The 22612-nt window shown below is 36.8% G+C and overlaps 2 protein-coding genes across 2 annotated transcripts; both read left to right on the top strand.

Annotated features, from left to right (window-relative positions):
• Positions 1 to 6: 6 nt before the first annotated feature.
• Positions 7 to 5767, top strand: LOC132176039 (AUGMIN subunit 4). The gene is made up of 13 exons (XM_059588152.1): positions 7 to 220; positions 515 to 562; positions 644 to 757; positions 1385 to 1726; positions 1852 to 1951; positions 2318 to 2363; positions 3548 to 3641; positions 3752 to 3823; positions 3964 to 4022; positions 4423 to 4491; positions 4574 to 4625; positions 5190 to 5267; positions 5356 to 5767. The coding sequence occupies exons 1-13, from the start codon at positions 83 to 85 to the stop codon at positions 5431 to 5433; spliced, it is 1290 nt and encodes a 429-aa protein (XP_059444135.1). The 5' UTR covers positions 7 to 82; the 3' UTR covers positions 5434 to 5767.
• An 881-nt stretch (positions 5768 to 6648) lies between these two features.
• LOC132175293 (protein translation factor SUI1 homolog) lies at positions 6649 to 7830 on the top strand. The gene is made up of 2 exons (XM_059587180.1): positions 6649 to 6799; positions 7222 to 7830. The coding sequence occupies exon 2, from the start codon at positions 7272 to 7274 to the stop codon at positions 7608 to 7610; it is 339 nt and encodes a 112-aa protein (XP_059443163.1). The 5' UTR covers positions 6649 to 6799; positions 7222 to 7271; the 3' UTR covers positions 7611 to 7830.
• Positions 7831 to 22612: the final 14782 nt, after the last annotated feature.

The following is a 22612-nucleotide window of genomic DNA, read 5'->3' as shown; positions in this document are numbered from 1 at the left end:
CAGGCAGTAGTAGTACTAGTACCAAACTGGCACCAACCTGCTTGATTCGAGATCGGAGAAATACGGCGCCGTTTAAATCTCAATGGTGAAGGGACTGGTGCTACAAGGCGGGCAAACCCTGCCAGCCGACGTGGCGCAGGTGATCGATCAGCTGGAGCGCCACTGCTTCGCCCCCGATGGTTCCCTCGTCCCCAAACCCGCCTTCTACGACCTTCAACTCGTACACTCTCTCTCTCGCTCTCTCGTTTGTTTGGTTGCTGACAAACTTTAGACGAATTTTTTGAAGAAGAATGCAATTCATTTCTAAGCAGCCAAACACGGCCGAATTCATTTTTATTTTTTTTGGAATTGATAGAATTACTGAATGTAAAACATGGATTTTCTCTACGTTTGTTTGGTTGCCGAGCCAAATATAGGCAAATTTTGGAACGAAATAGCCAATTCATTTCTACGCAGCCAAACAGATTCTTTCTTGGTGCTTTTCTGATTAGATTTGAGTTTGAAAAATGTGTAGGCAAGAGAGGAAATGTCGAGGGAAAGGCTGCGGTACTTGGAAGCCATGGTTAGGCCTTGACGCGATTTCACTTTCCTCTATTGTTTGTTTGCTTTTGAATTATGTGTTTCACTGTGATTTTGAATGTAGGCAATCTATTGCGAGGCCATTGCGATGGTGGAGGAGTATCAGCAGGTGGTTTCCGTGCGTGGCGACGTCCAGGGTTTGTACCCGCAGCAGCTTGGCTTGAACAACTCCCCTCAGGTTTCAAATCCTCTCATTTGGAACTTCTTTTTTTTTTTTTTTTTGAATTTTATAATTGAGAACAAGCTTGGCATAGTTGATGCGAATTTGTTTCTAAAATTTATTTGCGTTTTTTATTTTAGCGTACCGGTCTTCGAGTTGTTTCTTGTTGGTGGTGTGCAAGTTTTTCATTTTCATCTCTTGTGAGAGAGGGATGGTGTTGCAAATGTTGTGTGTAAAGTTTGAAGCTTTTGACTGCGTTGTTTAGATACAAACTGAGATTCTCTTCTGTTGTGGATGGGGAATGCCATATAAGATACTTAAAGGATATGTCCTGTACTCATACCTTGACTTTGGATGCAAGATGCGTGTGCTCTTGTACCTATATCAGTTGGGATTATGCGTTGTAATATGGATTATCCTTATTGGGAAATGGAGAATGAACATTTTTGTTTGCAGTAGCAATAGAGAGGAAGGGGGGTTTAGTTTTTCGTGTAATCATTTTGTTTTGTGCTTTTGTTTGTGTTGATGACTGAATTATATGGTACAAAAGACAGCTGGACAGCTCAGTTTACATAAAACATTCAAATGTGCCCGAAGAATTCTAGAATTTACAATGACGGGATTGTCACATCTAATGGATTTCAGGTATATAAGACTTTAGAGCATCGAATGGTTGTCGCAGAAGCAGCTCAAAAGTTGAGGCTTCCTCTTATCTCCAAAGATGGTGAAGTTCAGGAGGATGACATTGAAAAACTGAGTATAATGTCACGAAGCTCTCTTGACAGCACAAGTACCAGTGTCACAACCAGCTCGAGCTCAAACTCAACGAATTATACAACTGCAAATAGCACTGCTAGTGTGGCAAATATCGGTTCTAGTGCTGGTGATGTGGTGGAACCTGGAGTTGGCGGTGTTTCTAATCGCTTTCTTGGAATCACACCTGCTTACTTATGGCAAACGGAGCTCCAGCAATTGCCATTTTCCGTGGTATGATAACGCACGTGAAGATGCACACAAACTGTCGTGACATTTCTCTCTCTTTTTTCAGCTCCAAACATTTTCAGCATTAATTGAAAACCTTTTGAGAACTTACTTTGACTTCGCAATTGTAGGATATGGGAGACTACCAGATGTCTCTTTCTCGTGAGATCGAGGCTCGTTTGAAAGATAAGTGTGATAAGTTAGGCGATGCCTTTATAATGGACGATATTGGTAGGTTCTATTTCTCTCTCTCTCTCTCTCCCTCTGTGTACGAAATCAAAGTAGCCCATGTATGTCCTCATGACGCGCATATTCGTGATGTATTTCTTGGGGATAAGTGGCTTTTGTTAAAAAATCAGCTTTGATCAGTGTGGCAAACTGTTGATCCAGGATTTTCCATTACATTTGTATAGGTATAGAATGGCTGGATGAACTGCTGCCATGCACAATTGAGACTGATGCTTTGTATCTTGGTTTTTCTTTCTTTTTCTTTGGGTGGTTTTGGTTGGGGGGCGCAGGGGAACTGTCTAACAAAGACAAATACATTTGCATGTCTGATGTTATCTGCAATTTGTTACCCCACCTTTTCTGATGCAGACTCATCATCTGGGCATCAATCTTCAAGTGCTCGGCTTCCAGAAAGGTTTGAGCTACACTCTCACTAGAATTCTTTACAGCATATCTCTTCCACCTAAAGAAATGTCGTATGCTAACCATTTGCAATATTATTTGATAAGTAGTTATTGATTTCTGCATAAGCTTTTTTTTTTTCCTTGTTATGTAGTTCCCGTTGTTTAGACGTGTCTAATTCAAACAATCAAATCACTGGTTATGGGAGGAAATTTTAGTTCTATAGTTAGTAAAAATTTGTTGCGTAGGGATCCAACTTATAGTTTCTATTCTCGAAAAAGTGCAACCCAATTTGTAATTCATTCATGCCATGGAGAAGGGTAAATATATGTAAGGTTTGGCTGCAGAATTGTGTGGTCCCCAACTCTTTATATAATTTTATTTAGTTGTCTTCTGTGGAAAAGGGGGTTCGCTGATGGAAGGTGTGCAGCTGGATAGGATAGTGTTTGGGTACCTTTTTTTAATTTCTTTTGTCAGAAAGAAAAAAGGTTTTTGTAAGAGGATTTTTCTGTGAGGAAGGACAACAGAGAGAACCTGAAACAATATAGCACTTCAAACTAAAGAAAAAAAGAGCTGAGACTGAGGACACATTTGGAACACAAGTGCACTCCTTTGAGATGGTGGAAGAGGGTCCCTTTTTTCTGTTTGTGAGAAAGGTGTACAAACTACAAAAAAAAACTCATGTATAAGCCTCCCTGTTCTATATTGGTTTATCTTTCTCCCTAGATCGATATCCATCATTATCTTCTTATTTTAAAAGCCTTATTTTAAGAATCGATAATTTACATTTTTACTAACTTCAACCTTCTGTGTTATGAAAACTGTTCTTGAGCTTCAATTGGGCTGCATATGCTAAACTGGATTGTTGCAACTCCCTTCTAGTCATATTCTTGAAGGGGTGAAAATATTGATGTCTTATGGAAAAGAAATAGCATCTTTGCCAGATACAGCTGAATGGCAAACAACTTTTGTCTAGCTGACTAAGTAGTCGGCATTAAGTTTTTGTTTGTGTATTACAGAACAACTTTTTTAACTGCTCAAGGAGAAGGAGAAAAATTGCTTTATTTTTGTCTTTTTATGCTGTTCCTGAATCATTGACTGGCTTATTTTATGCATGTTCCGATTGCTGGAATCAACATTCTCAATATTTATGTAGTCTGTAGTTTACTGTGCTTGTGTAACTTTCCAAATTATCAGGGTAAAGTTGATAATCGAGGAGATTGAAAGGGAAGAAGCAGCTCTGCGGGAGGACCTCTATTCTGCTGATAGAAAATTTGCTGAATACTATAATGTATGTGAATAAGCAACTTTCATAATATTGACTAATATTTTTCTCTTTACCCCTTTATTAAGAAAAATTTGTTTGTGATGATAGTCAATTCTTTTTATCGCCCCAACTAGGTCTTAGAGCAGATACTTGGAGTTCTTATTAAGCTTGTTAAAGATTTGAAATTGCAACATCAACATAAATACGTAAGTATCCACTTTGTTACTGTCTTCGATGGCCAGGTTTTCTTTGTGTCTCACACTATTACTTCATTATGTTTTTATATGACTCCGTTCTTATCCCTCTTGAAGGCAGCTTGAACTTATTGTTTCTAAATAATTTATAGGATGAATTGCAAAAAACATGGCTGTGCAAAAGGTGTGAGACCATGAGCGCAAAATTGAGGTTTGTCATACCATTTTCTGTAATTTGATATCTAATTTCTGCCATTATTGTTGCTCAGAAACTAAAATGATGTAATTCTGATCCCTTGTAACTACCTTCTTAATTTGACTCTTTTGATGTTAGCTGACATGTATGCTAACATGCATGTCGGTTTTAACTTGTGAAACATGACATGCATATTGTCCTATTTGTTACCAACACAAGCATCACTGAGTTCACCACTGATTGACTTTATGATATTCATTTGTTTTCCAGTAATATAACTCCTTGCGTATAAGCAGATACTTCATATGCACAACAATTACTCCATATGAACTATAGTTTCTTGCCAGTTTGAGTCTTGTTGTAAAAAGCTTTTGATTTATATGTGATGAATGGGATATGCGCTGTCATTTCCCAGGGTTCTGGAGCATGTTCTCCTGCTTGAAACGTATACCCAGGAGTCAATACCAGCCCTTCATAAAATAAGGTACTAAATGATGGTACTTTCTTGATTGAATGTGCAGTTTTTGGTTTGAGGTAAAATGTTAATCGTTTTTACTTGCTTTTAGGAAGTATCTTCTTGAGGCTACAGAAGAAGCTTCTATTGCCTATAATAAAGCGGTATGTTCCCCCATATGAGATTTGGTGTTCTAGTAAATTACTCAGTATTCATTTTTATTCTATTTGATTTCGGGTCATGAGTTGGATTCATATTTTACTGTGCATGGGTCTTAATGAAATATGTAACAGCCTAAAGGACTATGCCAGTTTTGCTGAATGTTTCATATTATTCTTTGTGTGAATGGCAATAATGCAGAATACCTTATTTATTTTCCCCGCTGTAGTTTTACTCCAATTCCATTTGCCAATAAGTCAAGTTTTTCATTATTTTAAACTGATTTTTCTCACACTTTTTTGGTTTTCTATTGCCTCCCCTTTTCTCTTCTAGGGGTTTTGGATAATAAATAGGCGATGCCTAAGCTAGTTTTCCGACTTCTATGTGAGATGGTTTTTGCCATTTAACATTGTTGATATTGCGAATCTGTGCACAGAAATGTGTGCAGATTTGTTTAGTCAACATCTGATGATGGCATGCCTCTGATCTATCATGGTTACCACTATGTTTATTTGTTTTTGACTTTCTCTTTCCTGCTCCTCTTTTTTTTAATTCAATACTTTTACCAGGTTACACGTCTTCGTGAGTATCAAGGGGTCGATCCTCACTTTGACACTATTGCGAGGCAGTACCACGATATCGTAAAGGTAATTCTAATAGACTTAATCGGCGAAATTTCCTCCAATTCAATTTGTAGGAAAAATTTGCCCTTCTAATATCATCATTTCCTTACAGAAATTGGAAAACATGCAATGGACAATCCACCAAGTTGAAATGGACCTGAAACGCTTACCAGATCAGCAAACCACATGAACCCCTAATTCCATCTGGTTTTACAAGCCCTTGTTATTTTATCATCTTTGACTTCTTTGAGGTATTGTGCCCCAATATCCAATGTGTTGTTTTGTGTATCATATAGTCTTGATATTTTCTCCCTTCGTAGGAGATATTCTTTAGTTTATCTTAGCTTTTTACGTGTGCTTTGAACCTGGTGGATTGGTCATCTGCAGCTGGGTTGGGGGCGTCCTCATAGGAAATCACCATGTAAATCATCACCACATTTGGTCATGTATATCCATCCACATTCTCTCATGAGTACCAAGAATTTCAAATATTTATGATAAGACATGGAATGTTTTTTTTTTGACATGTCCGCACGAGGAGTTAAAAGATGAGAATGAGATTCGAACTAGTGACCTTCATTTCATGAGGCATGGTAGTTTCTAGCCGATTTTGCTACCCCATTGAGAACACTAAGACATGAAATTGCCGCAACCTTTTTGTAGAAGAAAAAATAAGAAAACAAAGAAAGGATAGAACATCACATATATAGTCTATAGGTGTGAGCTATGCAAAAACTAAATGTAAAAAATCATTGTCGTTTAATCAAATTATACCAATTATAATTGAAAACCGAAAGAAATCTCTTGAAGAGAAGACAATTTTAATAGGTTTTCACTCATTTTCTTTACAAAAGTCAAGATACATATCAAGCCTTATCCTCACTACAAACAATATAATATTTAGTCCAAAATGACATTACATGCTAATAGGATCATTCTAAAGGGTTAAATTAAAAAATGGTCCATTCTATTTTAATGTTTATGTCAATACTTAATTGAGTTTTAAAAATTGATCAAATTCATCACTTTGATAAACATGAAAAATAAAAAAGTCTAAAGACCATTTTTTTTTTTTTTATATATCACTTTTAAAAATCTATAAAGTTTTTTTGATAATAAAAAAATAAAAAGATAGATTTTTGGGTTCATTTAAAATTAAAAAATAAAAATTGAGATTGAAAGAATACCGTGTTTCTTAGATTTAAAGAAATACGATGAATCTGATGCACCGTGTTTCTCTTTCTATCTGGTGGAATCTGGATGCTTCTTTCCGTTGGGACCCACAACCGATTTTATTTTCCTCTTTTCGGATTATTCCAGTCTGGGCGGGTGCGTTCAACCAACGCACGCTCAAAAAAAAAAAAAAATTGGGCCAACCAAATCCCAACCCTCCAAAGCTCCAGCACTCGATCTCTACCGTCCACGCGTGGATTATTCGCGGCTAATAAACGAACAGAGTCACGCTCCCCAACCACTATATATACACCAACACACCCTCTGTTTTCTCTCGTAGAAATCCGGTCCCGTTTGAGAGCCACTGCTTTTGCCTTACTAAGGTAAGATTCTTTACAGTAATCCTATATGTTCATTTCCTTTTGTGTGTTGTTTGATGATTGATTTTTTTCTGGGGTTTGGTTGGTGGGGTTTATCTCATTTGATTGTGTGTGTGTGTGTGTGTGTTTGTGAGGGAAAGCGGTTGATTTTTGTTTGTTTTAAATTTCTGTTCATGGGTTGCGTAGAAGAGAAGAAACAAGACATTATAGCAAAATATGTTTTGTGGGTTACATGAATTGTTTGGAAAGGATGTTTCTTTGTTCAATTGAATTTGTATGTTGCAAGTGTGTTTGTGTTTATGCCTTTATGGGCAAGTCTTGGGTTGTGTAAATTTTTTTTGTTTTTTTGAGACACAGCTTCTAAAAGCCTATGAAGTACATGCTTAGCAATTGACACCAATTTTTGTTGTTGATTTGCATTGAAGAGATTGAAGAGCTTTTCTTGGTTGTTCAAAGTTTCAATCAGACAAAGTACATGGTTGAACTAGACGTCCAGATCCCCTCTGCTTTCGACCCATTTGCTGACGCCGAGAACTTGGATGCCACCGGAGCCAAAGAGTATGTGCACATCCGCATCCAGCAGAGGAATGGGAAGAAGTGCCTAACCACAGTGCAAGGCCTCAAGGGGAACTTCAGCTACGACAAGATCCTCAAGGACGTTAAGAAACAGTTCTGCTGCAATGGGAATGTGGTGCAGGACAAGGTGATGGGAAAGATCATCCAGCTCCAAGGGGATCAACGCAAGAACGTGTCTCATTTTCTTGTGCAGGCTGGGATTGTGAAGAAGGAGCAGATCAAGATACATGGTTTTTAAGGAATTGGGTGCTGCTATATATATGTATTTTGTAATTGGTGCCTGTGGGATTGTCAGCTGAGATATTATTCTGGCAACCTTTATATATATGTATGTGGGGTTTATAGACCCGATTAAGCTTTTGTGTCTGGGCTGCTTTTTTGGTTTCAGTTGATGGGGATTTCAGTGGATTGTGATGAAGTTCCACCATTAATAATACTGGATTCTATTCCTTTGGAAACTCTCTCTCTCTCTCTCTCTCTCTCTCCTAGTGTTAGGTGAAGTAATTTATAATAAAATTGAAAAATAAAGAAAATAGCGAAGAAATTAAAAATGGATACAAGAGAATTTTGGAGTGGTAGTTTACTGTTATTGCTTGATAATTTTTATCAAGCCCACAACTCTTTTGTAAAACTAAAAAAAATAAAATAAATTCGTATTGAAAAATTGATAAAATTTAGTATATTTAATAGTCGTTTAGTCAAGCTATCCTTAGAGCATTTTCAGCAATAATAATCAGAATATTATTGAAAAAATACAATTATCTATTTTAGCTACTACTTTTTTTTTATTCTCTCCAACATATTATTTCTTTCTTTCACTACTTGCATTTAAATTTTATTTTTATTTTTTTATTATATCCTTGCCAACACTTAATTAAAATCATTAAATTGACAATATATCTTTGCATTCAAATGTTATATATATATATATATATATATATATATTAAGTCTACGTTGACATTGAAGTCATTAACTTATTCTTGCCAAATATTATATTGAAGAATATTGAATCAATTTCAAGTATTCAATTGCCATTGAAATCAAGTAGTTATTTTGAGTGCAGTGGTGTTGTTCTCTCCTTTTTGCTATGATATATCTCAAGCTCAACTTCAATTCTGATTTGTTTTCAAGGCCATTTATTTGTTTAAAGGGGATAACTAAAGAGAAAGAGGAAAATAATAAACAAAGGAACCCATTATTTTTCCTCAATTGTTTATTCTCTAGTGTGTAAACAGCGAATATGCTAAGTCTCCAAGAGGTAGTTCAATCAGTTAAGACCACGCCTAATAAAGCAGAAGTCACTAGTTCGAATCATTTTTTCCCTTCTTATGCAGACATGTAAAAAAAAAAAAAAATTGCTAATTTCACATGAAAAATCTACAAATTGACTATTCTGTTAAAGACAAAAAAGAAAAAAAAAAAGACTCAAAATAGTCAAATTTGACTATTTTGAGCTATTTGGCTACTTTTTTGGAGATGCTCTTAAAAAGTAGAATTGCAGCTTTGAAAAATAAATTACAAAACTACCTTGCCACGACTTTGGTTGAAATGAGACAAAATATTGCATTATCGTTAGACCAAAAATACAATCAAGCCGCAATCAAAATCCTTGGAATAATCTCGATCAAATGAATTTCAATTGAAGCTCACAGAAATTAGTATTGGTAGATTCAATCTCTTTGATTTAACAAATTAATTTCAACTGACTAAAACATCATCGTTTTGAGCCCTATTGTCCTATGAAGTTGTTTCTTCCCCCTTGCAAACCCTAATCTCCTTGCCGTTCTTTCATTTCTCACTCTCCACTCTCCAACTTGTTTGTTGATTTATGTTATTGATTTGATTGGTTTCTATTCGTTCATTTCTCACTCTCCACTCTCCAACTTGTTTTTTTATTTATGTTATTGATTTGATTCGTTTCTATTCGTTCATTTCTCACTCTCCACTCTACAACTTGTTTGTTGATTTATGTTATTGATTTGATTGGTTTCTTCCAACTTATCAAGTCGACCGACTACCAACTAAATTGATTTGAAGGAGCATTCTCAACGTTCTTAAATAAAGATCCACAACAATTCGCTACTCAAATTTGGACAGAAAATGTGAGACAGTTCATGTAGAATTATACTTTTTTTTTTTTTTGAGAAAGAATTATACATTTTAAACTGGTTGGCCACCAGGACATTAGCTGCCCATCGTCCTTCTCTGAACTTGATTTCCCCCCTTCCATACCGAAGGGTTGATTTACACCCCCAAAAATAAACAGTGAAACGTTCAGATGCAGATTTGAAACTGGATTCCAAACAAATCCCACATTTTATACTTTCTTATTGGAACTGCTAGCAATCCCTTCATCAAAACCTGTCCAAAGGGTAGTTATGCCCAATACCCTACAAAGCAAAACAACATCATCCTCTTCAAATAGTCTGCCCTCCTAACATCAACATTTCCCAACACAAATTGAGGGAAATACATTAGAAAATTTTTTAGGGAGTATGGTGATTACTTATGCACAACTCTTGCACCACTCAAAAAACAATACAAATTTGGAAGCTTTACAAGCTTACGGGGCAGATGTTTACACTCGATGAGGATTATGAAAGCAGATATCACCATCTGAGATGGGTTAAGCAGCAAGATCTGTTGATCTAGAAGAGCTTGCCCTGCTGTTGGTTTCCACTTCTCATCATAGTACAGAATTCGTCGTAGTTGATCCTGCCATCCTGTAAAAGTCCAATAGCTTTGAGTGCTAATGTATAATACTAAAGGAGAGTATTTTTGCATATAAAACATAGCAGAATGACTTACATTATCCGTATCAACTTCGGATATAATTTCCCTGATCGTGGCATCATCACCCATTCCATATTCTTTCATGGCCCCTTCTAGTTCGTCCATGGTAATAAACCTGTAATAGAATTACCCAAAAGACCTCTCAATATGTTGATCATTGACTACACAAAAACCCGTTTACATTTGGATAATCAAACTATAAGAGTGTTCCATTAAAGAGCAAGCATGAGAAGATGTTATGATACAATTTTCCTGTTTTGCAGAAAAAAGCTGTCCAAGTAGGTGTTTAATTGTTTTCAGAGATTGCCAGAAATGACTCACCCGCTATTATCCTTATCAAAATATTGAAAAGCCTTGTAAAGATGATCATCTTTCTCTAGCTTGTGTCTATGCATTGTAGCAGTGATAAATTCAATGTAGTCAATTGACCCATCCCCGTCTACATCAGCCTAAACACAAAACCAACAATTAAGTCAGTATGAAGCAAAAATCATAAGCTGAACAACAACAAAAAATTGGAATTAAATATCCTACAGCTTCCATGAGCTGCTGGACTTCTGTCTCAGAAAGCTTTGAGCCTAGCCGAGCCAACCCAGCCTTCAGTTCTTCATAGGTGATTGTGCCACTTTTATCGGTATCCATGTTTGTAAACATTGCCTTGAGCCCTTGGATTTCTTCCTCGGAAAGATTTTCAGCAATGACCTATAATTATTGGCATAGTTAATCAGTTTATTAGATGGGAAGCAGAGTCAGATCCTTAGCAGCAATGAGACTTATAGCTGGGCCATAGATTCATTGAGCACCCCAAGATTGTTGATTTAGATATACAATCCCAGTTTCATCTATACACATGGACACAATCGCATTAAAGATTGAAAATCCATGTATGTAGATTTCTGGATGTACATACCTTCAGTGCAAGTTTCTTTAGTTTGTTCATTGCTCTGAATTGCTTCATCCTGGAAAGAACGGCACTGTCTATTGGCTTGTCTGATGCTTCTCCATCTTCTCTAATCCATGGGTGATCTAGATAAGCCACACAATTTCAGATATCAGTCAGAAGAGAATCGTAATGACAGAAATCGTATCACAAGAAAAGTGTCCAGTGTTATACTAAAGAATCATTAGAAGGTTTTATTGGTGAAGCAGCATAAGTATGTGAGAAGTTGAAAGTATTAATAATCAACAAATGTATATTTTTTAACCTTAATTAAAACCAAGTTTGAAAGGTTAAGTTCATTTAATGGCTTAAGGGATGGCACTGGTTGGTGCAATATTTGATTCGTGCGCATGTCTTGTCATGGTACCTTTTTTCAGTTCTCAACCATGGGCATATCCAGGTCTCCTTTGGGTTAGAATTGAGAAAAAGAAAATGAAGTTGAAATTTTTGAACTTCATTTTTGGACCACTTTCAGTCGCTGAAGGGGAATTTCAACCCCAAAAATAAGCTTTTTAAAGTGCTCAAAACGTATTTCATCATTTCAATTTTTTTCTTGAAAAAAAGGAGGGGCGGGGGTGTTCATAATACTAGACAGGCCCTTAGCTTAGGTTCATGGGTGTTGCATCTAAATTCTCTATCTTATTGTATGACTTACAAATAAAATATATAGACAAAAATTAGCTTTCTGACTTTGGTAAACTTGCGAATTAGCCAAGCCTGAAGATTTTTCTCCTACTTGTGTAGTATATATATATTTTATGAGTAAATGACATTCATTAAAACCAGAGGGGCACCAAGTACACAGAAAGTAGACAAGAATAACACCTAACCAGAAAAAGAAGAAAAGAGGTCAAAAAAGTCATGAAAAATAGGAGTATGAAAACAATCATAGGCTGGAAAAGAGTATGGAAAAAGAAGGCCTCTAGCTCCACCACTTACGTACATATGAAGGCATTTTCCAAGTAAAACAAGATATTACATGTATGAGTCAAAATACCATCGGGAAAATTAGTCATGAGATGACCTGCATCTTGAGGCATAATGATTAACTATATTAAGAGATGCTTACCTAGAACCTGAGTGGAAGTAATCCTTTTCTTTGGGTCCTGTGTTAGCATCTTCCGGACCAGGTCCTTGGCACTGCCTGATATAGATGGCCACGGACTACTTTCAAAGTCAATATCTCCTTCCAATATAGCATCAAATATGCCCTTCTCCGTCTCTGAAATATAAATTAATTACAAATCATTAATTCCCCCCAGAAAAACAAAAGAGAACATATAGTTGTACAGGAAAAAATTGAACAAAAAGAGGATCTATCATTTTTACCAGCCCAAAATGGAGGTACACCACTGAGTAATATATACAAGATAACTCCTGCACTCCAAATATCTATTTCCTTCCCGTATCTGCGCCGGAGTACTTCAGGTGCAACATAATAAGCACTCCCAACTATATCCCGGTACACCTTTCCTGGCAAGAATGAGTCATAAAAGATCTTAATGTCCACATTTCAAGCATATAACTATAGTGAATTTTCTTTCCAATCAAATCTAACTTTTTTGAACGACCAGTCCCCGAAAAACATACTAAAGTGTCTTCAATGAGACTATACAGAAACGATACATGCCCTTTATAGATTTAATACAAGAAGAAATATGAAAGAAGGCAATAGGAGGTTCAGATTTTCTATTAAGAAAAACAGTTCTATCTCACATTTTACTTCCATGACTTCATTCGTTTGCCGGATACTTAAGAAGGGTTTGCAAAGTGAATTAAAAATTCAGGCAGTCTCATAAAATATAGTTTATAAACCGTGAAAGACCTCTCAAATTAGGGGCACCAGGAAAGCAGTGTGATCTTAAACAAAAATTGAGCAAATGTTGGGATTTAATTTTGGTGTGGCGAAAGTAAAATCCAGCTTCTATACAAAGTATATGAAAAAAACCAACAATTGTTACCTTTTTTTCTGACTACCAACCATGGGTACTAGTTGGCCCGTTCTCTCCCTCCCCACACCCAATATAAGAAGTATCAAATGTGCACATAATCATCTCATAACACATTGTTATCATTCTTTAAACCCCAAATATAGTAAAATCAATTGTCAGGAGGCAGAAAACTCAAAAGTAAAACATGAAAGAAAATCCTAAAAAAAAGGTTGCATAAAAAAGCGATCCTGATATCAGAAATCTATTCACATAGCTACTTGGTTTCCAAAAGAGAATGAAGGCCACTATAGAAGTTGAGGGGAAAATTTTTGGCTCATCACAAGCAAAAAAATGGCGCAATAAATGCATAAGTAATAAAGCAGCTATGATTAACTTTAACTTGCTAGAAGTCAATTCTCATTTTCATTCCAGATGGAAAGACCACTCTACCTGCCACTGTTGAAGGTAAAGGTTCAAACTTTCCCAGTCAGATTTGGAGAAAAAAAAGACCAAGCAACCATCTAAATTGGCAACTAAAAATGCTCCACAGTATTCTTTTAATTGTGGGAGGAAAAAAAGAAAAAGAAAGACAACCCAACTTATTCTTCTATTGAAAGTCTTGCAACATCATATTCAATCCAGCTACGTTCTAAATCAACACGCTTTGGAAATTCATTCATTGAATAAACTTTTGTCCGGAGTTGAAAACACTTACCATTATTTGACATTTACAAGCAACACAACTCAGATGGAAAAATATATGCAAAAAATATCCTGACAAATCTATGAAAAATTCATAGATTTTAATCAACTTTTGGCAGGAGTTGAAAATACTTATCAATATTTGACATTTTACAAGCAACAAAACTCCAGAAGAACATATTTAAGATGGAAAAATACATGCAAAAAATTTCCTGAATAATTATCCGAGGAATAAAAGATTTGAGTACTCTCATTTTAACATCCTCATGAAAAATACAAACCTCCAAGCAACTATTCCAACTATTCGTTCAATCATTGATTAAAAAATTACCTTCTTCAATGAAGACCGACAACCCGAAATCCGTGGCCTTCAAAAGTGCATTCTCGTCCTTGCTAGATAACAAGAAATTCTCAGGCTTGAGGTCCCTATGCATCACGCCCATGAAGTGGCAGATATGCACAACATTAACAATTGCCCTGCATATTGAAGCAGCAGCCCTTTCACTATAATGCCCCTTAGCAATAATCCTATCAAAAAGCTCACCACCAGCACATAGCTCCATAACAACATGAACTGATTGCTTATCCTCATAAGCGCCCTTAAACTCAACAATGTTGGGCTGCCCACTCAAATGCTGCATAATCTGAATCTCTCTCTTTATATCCTCCCTATCATTCTTACTAACAAGCTTCCTCTTGGATATTGACTTGCAAGCATACTGCCTTCCAGTTGAATTCTCAGTACAAAGATAAGTGACCCCAAATTGACCTCTACCCAATTCTTTCCCAATGCTATACAACTGCTTAATATCCTCATATGGTTTGCCAAGAATTGCATCTGGCCGGTGGGCAGGTCTTGGGCTTGGAGCCGGAACAGATGTCCTTGGAGCCGGAGCAGATGTCCTTGGAGCCGGAACAGATGGCCTTGACGCCGGCTGCGCGGCCTGCTGAGCCGGCTGGGCCCTTTTTTCTGGCAATTGGTGGGGTTGTTGTTGGACTGGGGCTCTGGATTGGTGAACCACTTCATGGGTTTTCTGGTAGTGCATACCAGAACCACCTCCTGATCTGTAACCATTCTGTGTTCGCTCTGAACTTTTGCCTTTGCTTAGACAAACACCCATATCTTTCAATGACTAGTTTTCAGGAAAGAGATAAACTTTGAGGTTTTGGATCAGAAATTCAGTTGACTTTCTGGGAAAAAGATGGAAAAGGAATAAGACCCAGATGAAAAAACAGAAGGACTGTGCTGAATATGCTGGATATTCGGGGGAAAAGTGGATCAAGATATTCAGAGCTGAAAACAAAACCTAGATGGGGGATCCAGAGAAGAAAGTGAAGAGGATGAGGAGAAAAAAACAGAAGGCAACTTCTGGATTGTGGTTTAATAAAAGGAAAGAGTCTTGGCTTTGAAGTTGGGAGAGCTTTGAGAAAAGTCCGATTAGGAAAGGAAAACCCGGAACTCGGTCAACTATGCAATTAAGTTGAAAGGATGAAACTTTGGGATTTGGGACCTCCCCAAGTAGAACTGGAGAAAAAAAGAGAAGAGAGAGAAAAGAGAGAGAGAGAAAATGCTCTGTGAATAAAGCAAGAAAAAGGGAGCCGCAACAAGTTTTCACATACATTTTCTCCTTATTTATTTTAGGGGAACTCCGCTTAATCCCTCTATTTTTGCGCTTTTTGCAGACATTTTCTTATTGTTCAAAACCTCTCACTTTGACGTATTTAACTTTTATTTTCTTTCACTTTGCCCCTTCCGTTATGATTTTCTGTTAAATCCTAACGGAAAGGGTGAAAAATTACAATTGTGCCCTTATTTTTTATTAAAAAAAAAATTAGGGGTAGAAAGGTCAAAAGCTAACGGTATGGGGGTATTTGAAATGAAACGAAAGTTTGATACACCAAAGTGAGAGGTTTTGAACAATGGGGGGTGTCTGCAAAAAGCGCGAAAGTATAGGAGGTAAGTGAAGTTTCCCATTTATTTTACGAGTCCTGCTATCAGGCTGTCAAGAGTCAGACAAATGTCTGTTAAAGTCTGATGTGGCTTTATTAAAAAAAATATATATATTGTAGAAAAATCTCTCTTCCTAGTTCTGCTAGATTTTTTTTTTTTTGTTAAATTTTTTTGAGTTAATATTTAGTTTCAATGCCTCAAAATTTATTTTTGGATTTAAAACTAAAATCTAGAGGTAGAAAATTAACCCTTTAGGGATTGTATCACCCAAAAAAAATTCGATCATCCTAAATTTGGTGCTAATGCCTTAAATTTGGTACTAATACCTCAAATTTTAATTCTCCTTTAATATTTTATCTTCTTCAATTTAACAAAAAAAAAAAAGAGGTAAAATGTATGACGCTTGAGGCGACAGTAAATCTCTACTCGTATTTTACATTGATGTTTGTTAGATAAAAGTTGGCAAAGATCTCTATTCAATTCACGTATTTGAAAATACTTATCAAATTTCTTTCAATTATTTTGCAATTTAACTATACAGATTTTATCGTTTCAATATTTATTATATTTTTTAAAATATAATAAATATCAAAGTGATAGTGTTAAGGTTATATAAAATAAATAAAAACACGTAATTATTAAAATTATAATAACAAATACGTATTTTAGATCCATTGACTATACGTGCTTTATATAGTTTTTTATACTAGTCATTTAAAAAAAAAAATCACTTAAAATATGTTACGTTTAATATAATATGAAAGATGTACAATAATTGTTTGACATGAGATTAATTTGCAACCCCTAATAATTTGGTTAACATGTTTGTATATATATATATATTGCTTTTTTTCTCAATTTATTCTCCTCAGGTCAAAGAAATTTACCATTCTTCAATAAGAAAGTCTGCACCATGAGCATAGCCGGCATAAACACACCCTGAAAATTAGCCCATTTTGGTACTCAAAACATGAAATCTTGTTGATTTTGTTAAAAATTTTGTTTTCCGTTTTAAAAAACAAAAATACAAATCATTCTTAAAAACACAAAAACAATTTTAACATTTACCTTACATCATAACACTTTTTTAAACAAAAAGCACCGTTCAAAACATATTAACAAACAAAATTGTAGTTAAGGTTGGCAACACGAACCCAATACAAAATTAACATATTAAGTTTAAGAAATCTGATATGTTTCATTAAATGAGTTTGGTCGGTTTGATTTATATAATCATATAACCATATTTTGATGCTATCATTTTTTTACAAGACTAATGAATCCAACTCGAACTCTATATAAAATTAACAAATTATAATTTATGAGTTTAATTTATTTAATTTAATATACACTCTCGTAATATTTTTTTTTTTTTTTTTTTTTTTTTTTTTTATAAGTACATTACAAACCCGCAAAACTACAACAAACAAACAGAAAGATTATGTTCCTCTCCGCTAACAATCGTAGAAGAAATGAAAGGGGAAGAGGAAAAGGGAATGCTGCCAGAGTGAGATCTGGCTGCGGCCCAACGTGCCAAATAGTCGGCACAGAAGTTTGCACTTCGGTGAACCTTTCTAGCTTCCCAAGAGGAAGCAAAGGGAATAGAGTCTAAAATATCAGAGATGACAGAAGAGATCCTCCAGTCTGGAGAAGAATCTAAATGACGAAGAGCTAGAATAACCACTTCAGAATCTCCTTCTAGTATAAAACGATCAAGACGAAGCGAAGATGCTAAGGAAACCGCAAGACGGGCTGCCAAGGCTTCTCCCAAATTTGGAGAGCATGATGGACTGATCTGGGAGATCATTGCAATAATATGGCCTTTAGAATCACGACAAACTGCTGCCTGACATGAGAAAGAGTCCCGGATGACAGTATCAAAATTAATCTTGAACCAGAGATTTGGAGGGGTAATCCAATTTTCTGTTGAAACCTGTGTATCTGGATGCCAAGCTTGATAATGCTCGAGTGAGATTTTATTAATATGAGCTGAGACATTCCGAACATCAAAGACAGAATTGTCATGAAAAGCTTTGTTTCTGTAGAACCATAAGATGTCACATGCCACAGAGGCAAAGATTTGGAACTTATGACAGTCCTCTCGAGGGATACCGAGATATCTGCCTGGAGAAATAATCAAATTTATCCATTCCTCCATTGAAGAGAAATTGAAAGTTGTCGAGTCCAAAGGCCAGAAAGAATTTCGCCAGACAACACGAGCAAAAACACATTTGAAAAATAAATGATGCATGGAATCTGTGGCCACTTTACAAAGAGGACAAGAAGTATCAGCAATGGAAGGAAACAATTGACTTAATCTCTCCTTAGTCGGAAGAATATTCCAAGCTATTTTCCACAAAAACAATTGGAGCCTGTCATTGATATTAAGCTTCCATAAAGATTTACAACAAATAGAGGAAGGATCTATATTGGAAAAGCAGTCAGAAATAAAATGATAGGCTGATGAAGTCGAGAAACATCCTGAAGTGGAAGGAGTCCATATATACTTTGTCTCGGGATCTGATGAAATGCGAATTTTAAGAATTTCATGAGCTGAAACAGGATCAAACAAAGCATGAATGGAAGAAAACTTCCAATTACAGGAAAAAGGATTAATAAGATCCTTAATTTGAAGAGATGGCAGATTGCGATTGCTGGGGAATTTGGGCATAGGCTTGAAAGAAGGAATAGTAGGGATCCAATTTGAGGACCAGATAGAATTGGAAGATGACCTTGAAACCTTTAAACAAGCTCCCACTGAAATATACGGTTTACTTTTTTGAATACCTTTCCAGAACCAGGAGGCAGAAGAGGGATTGGGGGAGGAAACAAAATTCCCATACTTGATATATTTATTCTGAAGTTGCTTTACCCAGAGACAATCAGAGTTTGAGAGCAATTTCCATCCCAGCTTGGCTAATAGAGACAAATTAAAAGCATGCATACGACGAAATCCAAGACCTCCTACATTTTTTGGAAGACAAATAGAGCTCCATGATTTCAATGAGAGATTTTTTGCTTTATCCTTTGGAAACCCCCACCAAAAGTTTTTGAAAGACCTATCAAGGGAAGCAGACAAAGAGGCAGGAAGAAGAAAAGTGCTCATAGCATAAGAAGGAATTGTAGCTGCAATCGATTTAATTAGCACTGAGCGTCCAGCTTGAGACAAAGTTGTAGCTCGCCAACCCTCTATCTTGCCAGAAACTTTATCTAAGATATCCTGAAAAGCTGCTTTTTTGGATCTACCAAAGAAGAGAGGAAGACCAAGGTATTTAGAAGTAGCCGAAGCCGATTTGTATGGGAATATTCTTTGGATACTGGTGATAGTGGAGGCAGCAGTGTTTTTGCTAAAGTGGACCGAAGATTTAGAACTATTGATAGCCTGTCCAGACCAAAGGCAGTATTTATCCAAGCATGATTTGATAATAACTGCTTCTGCAGAAGTGGCTTTAGCAAAAACAATAAGATCATCCGCAAACAAGAGATGCGTAATTGGGGAGCAATTACGAGCAATTTTGATTCCTTTAAGAAGATCATGAGATTCTTGGCGAAGGAGAAGCCGAGAAATGACTTCTGTGCCAAGAATAAATAAAAAGGGGGATAAGGGGGCCCCTTGACGAAGCCCTCTGGCTGGGCTGAAAAGACCAAATGGGCTTCCATTGATGAGAATGGAGAATGAGGGAGAAGTAATGCAGATTCGAATCCAGTTGATCCAAGTAGAATTAAACCCAAGCTTTGCTAGAATATCTAGAAGAAATTTCCATTCCATTCGATCAAAGGCTTTTTCCATATCAATTTTTATAGCCATAAGTCCACCTCGCCCTTTCTTAGAGTTGAGAGAGTAGAGAAGTTCATGAGCCAAAATAGTATTATCTTGAATATTCCTGGAAGGAACAAAGGCAGATTGATAAGGAGAAATGAAGAGATGAAGCAAACCTTTGAACCAATTGGCTAGGAGCTTGGAGATGATCTTGTAGATAATATTACACAAGCTAATAGGTCTAAATTGATCCACAGAAGATGCCCCCAATCGTTTGGGAATGAGAGCAATAAAAGTGTGATTTTGTTGTTTTAGGAGATGGTTTTTCCCAAAAAAATCCCATATGCTTGCAAGCACTACATCTTTCACCGTGCTCCAATATTTCTTATAAAAGAGTGCAGTAAACCCAGCAGGGCCAGGAGCTTTTGTGGAACCAATACTGGATAAGATAGAGAAAATCTCTTCTTCCGAAGGAATAGCACAGATAGTATCATTTTCCTCAGGAGAGATACAATTATCAAACAAAGATAATAAATCTTCATCTAAGGTAGGAACAGAAGATGAAAATAAATTCTTGAAATGAGAGGTAAAGCAATTACCAATATCAGATCTATCGGCAGTCCAGTTCCCAGAAGGCATTTTTAAGAAGTCAATAGCATTCCTCCGTCTTTTGATAATAGTTGAAGTATGGAAGAACTTCGTGTTCAAATCTTTACAAGTAAGCCAAAGTTCTCTAGATTTATTCATCCACAGAGATTCTTCTTGAATAAGCAGATCATCCAGAGTTTTCTGAAAATTTTCTTCTAAGTCACGAGATTGAGAAGAAGGAACAGACTGCTGAATGAAATCAAGTTGCTACAATGTCGAAGCAATCCGTTTTTGAATATTTCCGAAATGGGAAGAATTCCAAGCTTTGAGAGCTGCTTTGGTAGTTTTGAGTTTATTTGCTAGGATGAAGGGTGGAGAGCCAGTAGAATAGCGACTCCAAGCCTTAGAAATAACCGAACCACAAGAAGAATCATAGGTCCAAAATTCTTCAAACCTAAAAGGTCTAGGTAAGAATAAATTTGAAGGAGCTGTATCCAAGATGATTGGATTGTGATCAGAAGAATACGCAGGGAGATGCTGAACAGAGAAGTGAGGAAATAGATGAATCCAGTGAGAATTTGCAATTCCTCGATCAAGACGCTCCTTAATAAGTCTATGACCTTGTCGTTTATTAGACCAAGTGAAAGGATTACCAGAGAACCCTAGATCAATCATACCAAAAGAATCCAGAAAACTATGGAATGGGTCATTAGAGGAGCATGCATAAGGTCGTCCACCGTATTTTTCAGATTGAGATAAAATCATATTAAAGTCACCAATACACAGCCATGGCCCAATATAATCCTTACCCGCATCCATCAGAGAATTCCAGAAATCAGATATATTGTTATGTACAGAAGGACCATAAATACAAGAAAGCAACCAAGGAGAATTAAAAGGATCAGAGTAGCACCAAACATTTATTGTATTAACAGTAGTCGAAATACATTCTAGATTCATACCATGGCGCCAAGCTAACAAAAGCCCTCCCTTAGAGCCAAAGGGGGGAGCATGCACCATCAAATAAAAACCTAGTCTATTTAAGACCACAACAGCATCAGAAGGTTGAGCTTTAGTTTCAGACAAAAAAAGGATATCAGGAGAATGTATTCGAATCTTAACCCTTAAACTGCGAATTGCAGAGGCACGGGTTAACCCTCTACACTTCCATGCTAAGAACCTCATGCAGGAGGAGGAGGCCTCACCGGGCACTCCTCCAAAATCTCCAAGTCCTCTGGTGAATCATCAACATGAGCAGGGAATGAAAGATTATCCAGCTCACTTCCATATACATAGTCATTAAAAAGCCTGCGTCTTCCCCTAGATGCCCTGAAATACCAACGTGAAGGAGGAATCGAAGCTGCAGCCACAGAAGCTGTAGTGGGAATATTCCTTTCAGACATATTATTATGGGCTGAATCAGTCACTAAAGAAGCCACAAAAACATCCGGAGCAAAAGCCATGGCAGGCTGTGGCATAACATTCAACGTCTGGCCATGAGGCCCATGAAGAGGGCTAGTCATGAAATTATGGACAGATCCCTTTGGAGGAGTAGCATCTTTTAATTCAGTGAGAGATAATGCAGCAATTTCCAAATTAGAAAGAGATTCCAAGTAGGCTTGTTGTTCAATTCTAGATTTTTTCAGTTGTGCTAGGGGTATATCATCTTCATTGTAAACAAGTTTTGATTTCCCTTTAAGTCTAGGCAAGCTTTCAGTAGATATAGCAGCAGATGCACCTAAGGTAGATGGGTTGGTTGGATATGGAAGCTTTGATGGAGCTGAGGGGGAGAAGGAAAGAGCAGCACTGTGAGGACGAGTAAGAGAATAAGGCCGGAATCTAGATGGGTTATGGGATTTTGGTGGGGTTTTACGGGTGGTTTGAGGGCTGTTGGAGTGGGTTATTTGGTAAAACATGGGCTGTGTATGAGATTGATGGGCTGGAATTATAGGAGGTGTTAAATGAAAGGGTGGAGGTGGGCTTATGAGGCTTGGGTTGTCTGAATTTTGGGCCCATGAATTGAGAAAATTTTTAAAAAAGTCTGGTTTTGAGAATTGAGATGGAACCGTAGGTGTAAAAAGGTTTCCAGAAGTTTGAAAAGTTGATTCCAGCTGTTGGGTATTTGGTGAATATCCATATAAAAATGGAAGAAGATTTTTGGGATCATTAATGAGAGGGTAAGTACATGATGAGTCATGAGATTGCATGGGGAGATGAGTAGATTTACCTCTATCCAATAGCTGGCAGACCGACTGAGAGAGAGGAGAACTATTCCACGTTTGCTGCAATTTTTCTGGTTGAGAACAAACCAAAACAGTTGAGGACTCCACGTGTTGCTCAGTAAACTTGTTTGAGATGGCAACAGATAAATCTCTCTGGTTACTTGCTACGAGAGGCACTAACTGGCCTTGGTTTAAACATGAAGAATCCTGGATCAGAATAGGATCAATGATTCCAGAATTGTTTCCCACCGAAGCTGCTGAAGAAACTCCAGAGTCAGAATCTTCTGATGGCACCGAAGCAACCAACCTTGGGCTCACATACGAAGCAATTCGAAGAGGTCGATCATATTTA

The sequence above is a fragment of the Corylus avellana genome, chromosome ca3, assembly GCF_901000735.1.
Source record: "Corylus avellana chromosome ca3, CavTom2PMs-1.0".
NCBI lineage: Eukaryota > Viridiplantae > Streptophyta > Magnoliopsida > Fagales > Betulaceae > Corylus > Corylus avellana.
This window is presented reverse-complemented; position numbering and strand designations above follow the sequence as displayed.

What these genes read in the sequence shown, in the direction of transcription:
- LOC132176039 (XM_059588152.1), top strand. Translation starts at nt 83, where the DNA reads ATGGTGAAGGGACTGGTGCTACAAGGCGGGCAAACCCTGCCAGCCGAC. An exon ending in TGCGGTACTTGGAAGCCATG is followed by an intron (nt 563 to 643) that starts GTTAGGCCTTGA and finishes TTTTGAATGTAG; the next exon opens with GCAATCTATTGCGAGGCCAT. An exon ending in ACCATGAGCGCAAAATTGAG is followed by an intron (nt 4,023 to 4,422) that starts GTTTGTCATACC and finishes GTCATTTCCCAG; the next exon opens with GGTTCTGGAGCATGTTCTCC.
- LOC132175293 (XM_059587180.1), top strand. Translation starts at nt 7,272, where the DNA reads ATGGTTGAACTAGACGTCCAGATCCCCTCTGCTTTCGACCCATTTGCT.